This window comes from Dreissena polymorpha, chromosome 9, assembly GCF_020536995.1.
Source record: "Dreissena polymorpha isolate Duluth1 chromosome 9, UMN_Dpol_1.0, whole genome shotgun sequence".
NCBI lineage: Eukaryota > Metazoa > Mollusca > Bivalvia > Myida > Dreissenidae > Dreissena > Dreissena polymorpha.
Genome location: NC_068363.1, coordinates 24,683,018 through 24,697,246, shown reverse-complemented (window position 1 = coordinate 24,697,246; position 14,229 = coordinate 24,683,018). Strand labels below are relative to the sequence as shown.

General features: G+C 32.1%; 1 protein-coding gene across 1 annotated transcript in view; it reads left to right on the top strand.

The window, feature by feature from the left end:
* Positions 1 to 12,975, top strand: part of LOC127845358 (beta-1,3-galactosyltransferase 1-like) — a 21,102-nt gene extending 8,127 nt beyond the window's left edge. The window contains exon 2 of the mRNA XM_052376224.1: positions 9,751 to 12,975. Coding sequence (XP_052232184.1) covers positions 9,869 to 11,188 — 1,320 coding nt within the window. The 5' untranslated portion in view covers positions 9,751 to 9,868 and the 3' untranslated portion in view covers positions 11,189 to 12,975. The remainder of the gene's footprint in view (positions 1 to 9,750) is intronic.
* Positions 12,976 to 14,229: the final 1,254 nt, after the last annotated feature.

Genomic DNA, 14,229 nt, shown 5'->3' with positions numbered 1-14,229 from the left:
CCATTATTATAATAAGATGTCCGCACTGCTTAATCCGTTTTCCAAATTCAGATTATATTAGCTTATGGTATTTATAACGTAAAACGACCTATTAATTAATTATCACTCTTTTCTTAAGATCGATAATCCAGGGAAGGTGTGAAATAATCAACTTCATTATAATTTATTTATTTAAGACGCTCCTTGTCATTGTTTTTTTCTAATTAAGACTTGTAAAACTGGCAGATAATGAGAAAGCAGACCTATTATTGTGTATTCAAGTTATACATCAAATGCGCATTAATGACCCGATGCCATCTATTACACGTAGCAATACCAGTCCTACCATTTTAATCAACAACGTTAACCAAAATGTAAGCGAACTGAATATTTATCGGCCTAACTAGCAAATGCATTTCAATTAATAAAAGTTCATGCGATACCAGATTCTTGCTAGTTGTAATGTGTAAGTCCCTTCCATAATCTAGCCTTCGGTTTGTTATTTCTTCCAGCTTGTGTCGTAAGATTTGTTTCAGTTCTATCTGATTACAAATATGTTATAATATCAAATCGTATTCTTCTTCTGACCCCTTGGTTTTCTGTTTGCTTGTATATATCTGAATTGAATGTTCTCATTACTGTTTTCATTTTGAAAGTCCTCTTAAGACTGCATGCTATCATAAACTTTTATCTCACAAATCTAGCTGTTACATAGTGATTGTCATTCAGCTGTTAAGAACTATCTTGTTTCATCTCTCAATTTATCCTGCTTTAATATGCAAATGCAATACAATCGCTTCATTGTACTCGTATGATTATTCATGTCTTGTTTATGCACTATTAGGAATACGTGCTGCTACATATTTGACAACTTTATTTAAGGAGTATAGTCTCTATGTGTAATGTGATTATGCTCAATGTCAACTGGTATCACATTTATTAAATTTTCACATTGCATTTTTAATAAAAAGAGACTCCCGGGGAGTTTCATCAGTTATTGCGTATTATCAGCGCAATTGAATTCCTGATTGATTTTCGACTACAAAAAAATCATTAAACCATTTTAATATGTATGCTATTATTTTGTTAATATATCTGGACATGTTTTCCTGCTATCAAAGTGTGTAATATGGAAATTGTATCGATACGCAAATATCCACATGATTTACAATGAAAACATATTTAATTTCTGAAGTTATTGATTTGATAGTCATCATGTTCTTGACCTTTTTTTGTTTTATTGAGGTGTGGTAATACTCGCCAATTACGATTTGACCACCGATCAGACACACACATCACACGTACATTATTAAAATCAATTATATATGTTTCCTGAAGGCAATAAAAAGCTGTTAAATAAAGTATTTAAACACAAAATGATAAAACAAACTTATTAGAAAAAACTTTTGATGGCATATCGACCGCTTCATTTTCATCATATACAGTAAATCGTAAATGTATGCACCCCAGAAATATTTCAATAAAATACAAATCTTTTAAAACAGCAATACATACCGTTATTTTTTCTTCAATGTATTAAAATACATAAAGTTGTTTTCACTATGCTTTAAATAATATGATTCTGAACCAGTTACCAAATCTCATGAAGCCAGTGTAACACTTATGGCGACCCCTGGATTATTTCACGTATTGGTATGATCCCTGTATATTACAAAAATTGAAACCTCTCATAGGCATATAGGATTCAGCTATACATTATGTATGCTATGTGTTCACGTGTTTGTACTAGAAGATACTGATATAACTAAGTCTAAAGTGGTATTTCCTTATTAGCTACACTTAACTTATATATTTACATGCACATGGCGGGCCTTTGTTTTAGGAGTCATCTGCATATTATTGGATCGAGATAATTTGAAATGTGAAACTCGTCTAGTATGTGTTTTCAAACTGATTAAAATAAAAATAACAATATAATACAGCAGATAAACGGGGCGAACTGTTACGTCTATCGTGAAATACAAAAACGCGAGGATTATAATAACATCGAACATAAGAGGTTTATAAAATGTGTCGGTAGCTCTTGCCAATAACATATTTAATGTTAATATCCTGGTACGGCCTACTGTACAAACCATTAACCCTATCTTAAACAGAACCGCGCGTAGATGAAAGTCGAATATGTGAACTAAGAGTTTTATAAAAACGGTCAAAGGTCGTGTTCAATACGTACGGTACTGTATATATCATGATTCTCAGTTATACTGATCCAGCTCAGTCAGAAAACGTGTACCTGTCTGAAGATGTATAGCAAGATCTTACACCTTTGTAAATCTTTGGGCGCCATTGTCACTGTGTGGAGTGTTTTAAGATTTGTTGTTTGCGGCGGTGGGTTCTCTCTTCTCTCTCGGTTAATTGGTTAACATAAGTAAACTGGAATATTGAGACTTTCTCTAGCTTATAAATGTCATAAGATTAACAAACTCATTCTCATGTTAATATTATTTGTGGCATGGCACAATAATACGTTTACAGTTTGAATCTCGACCTACAGTACATCATACACGTGTAGATCCTGTAACATGTGGAGTATTGCTTAACAAACAATCCTGCCCCGTTACATTACAGTTAATTACTATGTGCACTTTCAAATAAAACTTTAAGACAGGGACACTGCATTCAAATGCATTAAACTATCTACATAAATACAAATATAGACATTTTTGTCCAAGTTAAACGTTTCGATTTTATGCATACACTCATCCATTTTACAAAATTGTGTAAGAGAGTAATATTGGTAAGCGGTAGTGTGCTTGTACGATGTATTGCAAAGATCATGAACGGTTTCCTCGAAGGCCGCAATAACACAATAACTTGTCAATGTATGTTCAATTGTAATATGTAAAACAATAGTGCCGGTTTGTAAATCAAATAGCAATTAAAAGAACATATGTTTGAGCCTCAGTACACCTTGATAAACTGTCAAAGAAATACGTTAATGAAATATTATATAACCTATGCATGTTAACCACAATCTTAGTTATTTCAAGCAAATGACTTTAATAATTATTAAAGCTTAAATTTGACATGGGGAAAATGAACGTGTACAAGTCATACTATATTTTGATTGCGAGCGATCAATTTATTTAATAATCGATGAGTAATACTAAGCCCGTCGTAAGTAATAAATTATTAAATATTAGTTTTGTAAACATTAACATCACATATGATTCATTGACACACTATTAGTATAGTTATAAATTACTTATTATATAGATAGTGCGTACACTATAATGGGGAAAAACATCGGGTAAGAATACGACTAGTTTTATTCGATTCAGCCTTTTAATTATTTAGAGCATCAAGCGAGTCATGAAAATGACCTCATTAATTTTGCGAGGAACTAATACAATTTAGCAGCAGTGCAGGCAGACGTGACATGGACTTATCGTTGGATGAAAAGGTAGAATGGAAGGATTTATTTATTTCTGTCGTGTATCGTTACTTGCAATGACTGTTATAATAAGAACTATTGCGATATGTTTAATAAACGATGGACAAGTAACACAATTTACGAAGTTTCATAATTAACCATCAACATACAAATAAGGTGGCGTATCATTTCGGGGTCTGTTATCAACATTAAACCGTTGAAATCAAAACACGAAGACAGCAATTTTTCCAGATACCGATGCTTGCAAGTACTTTGAATGTCGGAACACTTAATTATTCTCGCTTCCTGGCCCATTTCAATAATTTTTAACAACAAACTTTCACTCTTCTGGCAATTCGAGTAATTCAAAAACGTTAATTTCACATGAGAAACATCGTTAGTACCAGACTCTAAAGTGTTGCTCAAATGATAAGATTGTTCAAGAAATCGCAATTCACGTCCGCCGTTATAAATTTCATCCGAAAACGGCAACCGAATCTAAAGATATACATATAATCTGAATTTATGTATAACAATCTGGTTGCAATTTACAAGATATCTGAATTTTACAAATTTCAGTTAATGTAGCAACAACTAAAATCTGACAATAAGTAAGACACTGAAAATGGTGCTCTCGCACTCAATATGAATTTATCCTTGACATTGGTATAAAAGGTTGACGTGGAGCCTAGCGGGTGTTTTTCCAGGTGTATATAGCGTGTTTATTTGAACCCTATCCCAAAATATTCTTTTATGAGGATATTGCGATGTTTACGTCACTAAATTGATAGTGTTTACAGTTTTATTTGCTGAATTTATAATGTGGAAATACAAAAATACATTTCTCACAATTGGATGTCGTACTTGAACACAAATAAAACATAAGGAAACATTATTTCGGATGAGACGGAATAAAATATTGTAGATTTACCTCTTGCGGTAATTTAACGTTTATGGTGTCGGCTAAGTGTCTGTTTTTGTAACATGTTACAATGCCATCGAAACATTATTTTAACTGCTTGAATTGTTTCCCGAAATGTTGTATTTTGGACGGCGGAATGTTTTGTGCATGTTTTTGTAAAATATGACCTGTAAAGTGGTGCTAAAGATTTTAATATAGTTTTATTATTATAACAAAAGAGAAGTTCATTCACTTAATTTGGCAAACTCTCCAATTTATTCGTAAACTTTTGTTGTCCACTTAATGTTGTCAATAAGTGTCGGTATGTTTTAAAACTTTAAAAAACACACAACAGATAAACCCACCTTGATAATAATGACTGATATTAATGTAACACAATCTGCGGCCATGTCGAATAACACAAGATTCGCCACGTTCGTGTACAAAGCTTTAATTGGAATTCGTACAAATGTTCGCGTCTTTATATGTTCGCTCTATGTAGCGGAGCAAGGACGCAAAAAAAACAATAAATGTTGATGGATACATAATGGAACATTGTATACGTTACAGAATAAGATGCAATCGAAAATTGCACATAATGTAAGCGACATTGACGGACAGGTTGATAGTGCGATTATTGCAGTAAAATACATTATCCGAATGTTTTTACTTCTAACCATTGTTTACAAAAATCAGTCTACTATATCAGTTTAAGTGTTTTTTTAACATGTTTGGAGAACTGTATTTATTATGTAATTGTGTCATGAACATGCAGTTGTTGTAGCTGTAGATTGGTATTTCGTATATGGATAGTTACAATTCAATAGTGGTTCCACTCTAAGTCTTGAGGTGTACAAGTAATATTGAACTACTTTATTTTGTTGCATATAATTAACTATATCGTTTTTACTTAAAGAAACATACTTTGAACAATAGGAACATGAATATCATGATATCAATTACTATCAAGTCAGCACACTCCATACAACTTTGCTATGAAAGGTGCGATATGGTAAAACGCCTACTTTGTACGGCTACAGCTATTTACGCTTTAGTTAAACTTTTATCTTTACCGCATACTTTAGAACGGCTCCAACGAATTGGCTTTGTTAAGAACAATTGCTTTGCAAATGTGTACGGACAGTTTCAACCGACTCAATGATTTGTATTATGTAAAAGCACATTTCAAATATTAAGAACAAAAGCCATGCGCTATCCTATTACATTACCTGTATAACTCGACCTTCGCCCGATGCGGATTGCATTCAATTGCTGTTGACAGCCCGGTTTGTATTAATATGTATTCAGAAAGGAGTAGATAGTGCGCGGGCATTTAACATTATTTATTAAGTGTTATTATACGAAACTTGTGTTTAATCGGATTCTATTTATGTAAGCATTTTTATCATATGCAGGCTTACACACTGTGATCTATAATCTGTGTAGTATGGTTATGAAAATTAACTTTCTTAGCAAAACACATTTATGTATAAAAAGCTATTTTCAATGAATTTTATATGGTTATCGATACCTTGTGTAGAGAGTATACACTGGGACAACATTTTTTAAAGAAAATTGTTTTCGTGTGTCGGTTGGTATAATAATATTTAAAATTTCTAATATTTAATTCATCGTTTATTTCATTTGATGAAAACAAAGCACATTTTATCACATATCATATTGTAACCAACAGATACGATTATATAACACATAATTACCATGGAACATGTCAAAGTACACACAATAATTTAGTTAATACATGGATGCACCCTTATTTTAGTAATAATCCCCATCACTAAATGCATTTCACTTGAAACACATTTTAACAACATATATCAAATATAAGCAAATGACATTCACTTCTCAATTACGGACAATTCCGTCTTTAAACTTAGCAAAAAATCAACACATCATAGAGTTGGCTTATCCATTTCTAAACATTTAACATTCGACTTGTTTCGTCACCAAGTATTGCGTTCAGTTGTCAAAGCGTAACCTATTGATTTTCCATGAGTATTAACATGCTCAAGTGTTTTGTGATTTTAGTTTTATGTTTGTTTGGTTAAAAAGACGCCTTAAGCACGAAAACCAGTCAAGACACTATAAATTCATGAATGTAACTGCATTCGTCATAGTAAACTAGATCAATTACTTAACAGCGATGGCAATTTGAAACCTTATTTTAACTTAATAATTAAAGCGCGAATATTTTAACAGGATCTTTGTTTAGTTTAGTTTAGTTTAAACCTATTTATTTTAGCTCGATTGCATCGAAAGCCTTAGGCTTATATAAACACTCTCGAGTCCGTTTCCTGGGCCTAGAACCAGTACTTGGTGTCTTTCGGGGAGATCTAAAGAACGCTTCCACGGTGGGGATCGAACCCGTGACCGCCCGGTCGCTAGGCGGATACCATATCCATTACACCACGGCGACCTTTGTCTTTGTTTGCGTATGGTTTGTACGTAAAAAACGTATGAATAAGTGTTATTTATTATCACTGTTTCATTAAGATCGATATTTATTTGAGGTGTGAAATGATCAAATTTGAATAATTAATTTATTGCCAACGCTTTTTTACATATTTTTATTCTCTAATTCTACCTTTGTAAGCGGTCTATATTGTGTTGGCAGATCGAAATATTAACTGTATATTCAAGTTTAACAATAACTGCGCATAAATGACCCGATGTCATTCGTTAGACATATGTGTGTCAATTCCGACCTGTTACCTTGTAGTCCCTTAGTTTGTGTTTCAAAAGTTTGGAAAATGTCAGTTTCTTGAATGCATATTTTTTCAAATGTTTGAGTCGGACAAGCGTTCACATTTTTTTATTTTATTGATATAACATTTTTATTCGTGTACATAACACTACACTCTTAAACTGAATACAATTATACACGTTTGTTACATTATTTAATCACATAAGACAATATCATGTGCATTCGTAGAATAAAATTACTACTTATGTAATTAATGTTCACTGTGCGAAAGGCAGTGACAATGCTAAAAGAGGGTCTCACTTAAATGAGTACGTGCTATGCACTATGAGCTCACGTATATTATTAAATTGTATTGTGTAACAAAAATAAAAATACAAATAAACTATTTAGTGATATACGTTTGCATTTCGTTAAGTAAATAACCGAACTTGTATTAATTATTATGATGAATCGTTTATTTTATATGTTATTGTATCATATCATTTTGTACGTGTTAAACTTTCTTCTGACCCAGATCATTTCTGTGTAAACCCTTCTTAAGTAAGCGCGCGGTAACTTTAGAATCAATGAGCGTAGACGTACGCAATAAATCTAGAATATCAACAAATAGATAATCTATATTTAAAGTACTGATAGTCGTATAGTAATTGTATTTCGTGTGTTGATATGTTGTATTATTAATGGAATTAGTTACAGTCGCATATTTCTTACGAATTACGTCTCAAATATATATGATTATTTTTTAAAACTGCTGTTAACGTCTGTATGCGACTCGAATATGAAGTAAAATAAGGCATCGACCAGCATTTGTCTGACTTTTCTTCATTTGCGTAGAATATTCATACTAGTTGTAATACTATTGCACGTATAGTGTAATAATATATCATGAGATTCTACATGACACGTAACTGACTTGGTTCTTTTGTATTTTGTTAAGATCATGTCATCTTATTATTTACATATATTCTTACCGTATTTTATCAGAAATGTATTGCTATTAAAACGTAATATTAACGGTTAATGTTGAAAACATATTGATATATGTAAACTGCGTGTAATCTTTCTTAAGCAGGTAATTGTCTTGGAATTAGTATCTATCTATTAATTCAGAAATACTATACAACACAAACAATGACATTATTTTTTATACAAAGAATAAGAGATTTCTTTTTTAAAAAACAGTGGGCTGCTTCTGATTGTAAAAATCAATCAATTGCCATTGAATTACATATGCATATTTACACGGTATTATGACAAGATATTGTTAACGACACTTTAAAAGAAATACTGTGCAATACATACTAGAGTGAAAATTGCGCAATGACGCATATGTAAAATGCCTGTGAAATGGCGTATTTGTGCAATGGTTGCACAAGTGTGCATATGATAACAATAACACATATAAACTGCCGCGTCAATGCTTAACCGAGGAGTTGCGTAATATGATCTTTAACCAGACGAATTGTATTAGACGAATATTTATAATCTATCTTAACCAATAGCATAACGGTATATATCTATATTATATATATATACATATATATATATATATATATATATATATATATATATATATATATATATATATATATATATATATATATAATTAATATCATCGATAAGAATTGATTATACAACTTTGGTCGTAAGAATTGAACAGCATTCGTTATTCATAAGACCGTACAAAGCTTTGATCATGTTACATTATTATAATCATATAATACATACATCAGACACAAGTTTCATAAGCCCTCACTACTATAAAAAAGTAGAAACAGAATTTCATTTTTATCTAAACCCGAACTCAGAATAACAATTTGGCGTTGTGTTTTGTATTGTGTAATAAAACTACATGTGCTAAGTTTAATGAGGTGATTACTTTAACGGTGCTGATTATGTTGCAATTATTTTATCAGTTTAACATAGGGAAGACATAACTTTGATAACTTTACCATGATACTCATTTGCCATAGAAAGATGTATTAACACTTATACATCCGATCTAAATTCGAAATTTCTGATAAGCATGATACCAGCTATTATGGTCAATCATCATTGATACAATAAGATGCAATTTAAGTAAGCGCCAAATCTATGAATGCGTGTCAACAAGAGTTTAACCGATTCAAGAGCGCCATGATCTCACGATTAATCAAGTATAATTCATAGTTCATGTACATGTTAAAGCAGTTTCAATAATTCCACATATATTTATATATATATATATATATATATATATATATATATATATATATATATATATATATATATATATTTATTTATTTATATATATATATATATACTGATTCTTTAATTATGATTCCCATTAAATCACTAAGTTTTTTAATATAAACTTTTTTTTAACATATTTCAACTTTTTAACGCGTGATAGTTTACACAAATTACGTTCATAATATTACATTTATCAGCACATACAGTCGTGCAGGCTAAATGTTTACTACCATCCTCAATATCATGAAAGTTATGTCAAATCAACGTTTTCGCTAATAGTCATGAAGATTTTTGGAGCGCAAGATCGATTAAAATGTGAACTTATTTATACAAATTTATAGTTTGCAACTAATGGTACTACCATTATTTGCAGCTATGAAACGCAAAAAACAAATATTTCCAGGTATTCATATTGTTTGCATGAATCGACGCCAGGATGTTCTGTTTCGCTTGAATATTAATTGTGATAACGTTATAGTACATAGTAAATAGTAAATACTTAGCATATTTTATTTGTTTCAGACCCAATTATTTGTTACGGTGTCCGGTTAAAAACAGCGATGGAAAATGAATGAAAACGGAAACTGCTAAGAACACACATGCCAAATGTGTCTTGTCATTAAATTGTTAATTTTGCACTATGAACATCTCTCATCCATATCTAAATATGCACGGAACGACCACAACTTTGAGGGCTTGTAAATGTCGATTGACCGCCCGTGGTTTATTTTTAAGTTTTTTTACACTGATTGTTGTGTGTTTCCTGTTCCTTTTATTTGAATCATCTATTTCATTTTATACTCTTAAAGCAATCTCAATAACAAGACAGGCAGACACGACAAATGTATCAAATCATGCGTCTTACTTCAACTTTACAAACTCAACCGTATTTAAAGCAACCGGACCATTCCAATTACCAACTACCGCGAACAGTGACTTACGATTCGAAAACAAGCAAAATGTTCGTTTCGACCTTGAAGCGGATATTATTAAAACAACCATAGCTTCCAGCCAGCCACATCTGCCACTTAATGTAACCACTTACAAAAAAGATGCATTTGTTGATCTGAATTTAACACGAACCGAATCAACCACTAATGGCACGATACGTAATTCCACAGAGCGCCAGAGTGAATGCAATAATTGTTTTAAACATGATTTTGAGTATGTTATTCAGAACGACCACATCTGCGACACATTGGACACGAGCGAACACATAGATCTTCTGATATTCGTTACCACTGTGCATCATAATGTCTTAAATCGACAGACGATACGGCGGACGTGGTTGTCATACACTAATAACAATACTGCAAATGCAAGGCACGTTTTCCTGTTAGGAAAAACAGCAGAAAACAGTTTACAAGAATCTGTGATGAGGGAAAATGAAATATATCACGATATCGTTCAGGAGACCTTTATAGACAGTTACAATAATCTAACATATAAAACCATCATGGGATTTAAATGGGCCGCCACAAAATGTTCTAATGTAAAATTTGTTATGAAAACAGATGACGACATGTGGGTCAATGTTCCTTCGATAATAAAAATGTTGTCGGGAACCGGTATGGCAAACTATTTACAAACAGGACTGACCGGCTATTGTCACCAAAAAGCATCACCAATCAGAGATAAACGTTCTAAATGGTACGCCTCCTTCAGTTCTTATCCGGAGGAGTTTTTTCCAGGCTTTTGTTCAGGGACTGGATACATGACCAGCATAAAAGTCGTGTCGGATATTTACCATGTTTCTCCGCAAGTGCCTTTCTTCCATTTGGAAGACGTCTACGTTTCATTGTGCGTTCGGCGACTCGGATATTTGTTAAAACAAACTTCAGGTTTCCTCGCAGGGCCCAGTAATATATGTGATTACAAAAAGGATAACGTCTTAACAGTTCATCAAGTTACACCTTCGAAGTTGATTGAGATATGGAAACAGGTTTGCAATCCTGCTTGACTGTTAATCCTTATGAGTCAAAAACAGCAAACCATGTGCATAACTATTGTCATGAAATCACTGTAGTTTTTTATGTATATGATTTTCAGAAAACTGTAGTGAGGAATTAGTTTGAACATTCTTTTTCTACGACAAGAAGTAGAAATTGCTCTAAAAAATGCATGAATATGATTCTTATTTTTGAAGTGTTCTGTAACTTGATTAACCCATACACTCTTAATGAAATATTATTTAAAAAGCAATATTTTAAATATTGTTCCCATGTATTTGAAAATGAGCTGCATATACTTGTTCTGTCATGGAGTAGTGGAAAGCGTATCCATCTATCCACCGGAGGATCATGGCTTTGATCCCAATTGTGGGATTGTTCCTTCGATACCCTACCAAAAATACACAAATTACTGGTTATACACGGCAAATGGTCTCGAGAACATTTTGATGTAACTATATTTTATCATTTTTGCATGATGTGGATTTTTAGTTATATTTTAAGGTAAAAGTGTGAGTTTTGTTTGATGAATTTATAGTTTAGTTCATTATTAATTTAATTACGTATATTCAAGGTCAATACCATTTGTTTGATGGATAATGTTGACAATTTACTCACTCGATTGTTTTTATAAATGTTTTAAATTTAAACATAACAGCTTAGTACAACAATAATAATATACGTGTTCTTCCACGTTCTACATACCGTAAAAACGTCTGTACCAAAAGTAACAGTTACACAACAGCAAACATATTGAGGTAAACCTGGAGTGAAAAAGTAAAAGTAAACGTGCTAATAAGGTGAATTTGTTAGCTGTGTATTTATTGATAATTGTTTAACATGAAACTTGTGTCATTTTGTTTTGAAAATCTATATTCATAACTCACTGGTATTGCTGACTACACTTAACACGACGCACGCATAAGAATAAGACATTTCACCAGTGGGTCTATAAAAAACATGATATAACCTCGAGTTTTTCGTTGACCCTATTTCTCAAGAACAAGCACTTGGCATTGATCTGAATAAGAAAATGTTGGTTATTGTTTCAATTGATATGCTTCCGTATTTAAAGCGGTTGATATAGATTAAAGAAATGCTAAACTGAAATGCTAAACTTAAATACGGTAATCGTGCCCGTACATACGTGAAACAAAGTCATAAACATAGCCAAGTTAGAAGAGTAAATTTATGTCAAGCTTGTATTATATTCAGAAGACGTCATCCGGAAATCTATTTTCGTTAGAGAACCCATCTTATATAAAGGTATATACTACGCTGTCCCATGTCTTCCATCAACAGGTGTTTCTTTCAAATAATAACGGCCGATACGTTATGTGATTTCGAAAGAATGTTAATTGCTTTTACAGGGTATGTTACCACATATTAGGTTTTTTTCTAAAATCTAGGCTATGACGTAGTCAGTATTAGTCGAATGTTGCCAATAATACCAATTTGTGGTGCATTTGAAAATAGTGTACTTAAGTGTTGTAATGTCAAAATGACTCGGTAGAGTGTCTGTCTGACCGGGTGATCCTGTGTTCAATCCCTATTGCGATCGGGGAGTTTTTTTGACTGGGTTACATTTATAAACAACGTTAAATACCCGCATATGGTTGTGTATGTTGCAGAGCAGTATTTTTTGTGTAGATGTTCTGTATATAAATGGTAAGATGTTTTCGTCTCATTTGTTTCATTATGTTTAATTTCTGTTTGAAATATAATAGTCTTTTGTAAAACATTGAAGTAGTTTGAGGGGAATTGTTGACGTATCGTCTCGTTAATATGACCATGGCAATGTATCATTAGACATTTATTTGGGAATCATGCATTATAACTTAAGAGCATTGATACTATTTGTTAAATTCTTTGTAATAACGAATGTATACATTATTAATTTTACTAGGTTGGGTTAAATGACAGGGGCATTGGCAATCGAAATTTCAGTGGATATTTGGTGAAAATACTTATGTCAAAAACGCTTACGTAGTTTATATCAAGTAATACGCATGTTACTCAATCGTCAATAGCCAATACAACATATTGTTTATAAATGTCTTTTAGATATCAATAACACATTAAGAAGGCACGATAATAGTGTGATATATGTTAAAAGGGTGGAGCATAACAATTGAAGATGGTTTTAAATTTTAAAATGTATCCTCTAGCAAAATTCAAATAATCATAAGTAAATATCAGTATAAGTTTTACAACACTTTTAAATAAAGGAGCCGTTAGATGTGCTTGATGTGTTTCAATCCGACCGATGTGAATTGCCAATTAAACCGACTTGTGAGATATTACGCTTCGCTGCAAAGACTTTTAAAACGTCTTAACATAAGAACACATCAATTCAAATTCAGATTTATATGTATTTACTGTTAAACATACACAATTGCGACACTCGAGACACATACTTGCATTCAGTGTTCTTGAATATAATTAAGAGGGTCAACTCATATTGTCGAAGAGTGTTCAGTTCACGACAGTATAAGAAAGCATCTATTACGCTACTCAAAACAAGATGAGACATTTCATGATCATAGGCGTAAAACTATTTGACCATACCTGTTAAACCCCCGCATGAACATGGACAATATTTTTTTGTCCAGTGCATATTTCATTTTCAAAAAGTAAATGTGTATAGTTGCTAGATTCTATAATGCTCAGAAGTGGAAATAGTCTTATAGAAGTGCTACTTTTTTCAAGAATACCGCAGCGATATCAAAATAGTGAATACCATAATAGTTGTTATGGTAATAAACGTTATTGTTTTAAATGCTACATAATGTAACTAAAGACTTAAATACAGCATTAATATTCCGACGTTATACCATCGGTTCAGACGCTCTATTCCGATATTTAAACACAATTGTAAACACTCGGCCTTTACTGCGTAATACAATTTATTTTGCTTTTATATCAACAATGAGTAAGGATCAACAAAGTTTGATCACATGTGGCTTTGATAGTTGCAATTTGGTCTTGTTTGAGCGTTGATTAGTTTGAAACAAATGGTTGCACGTAAATCAGATTCATACTTTGAATATAT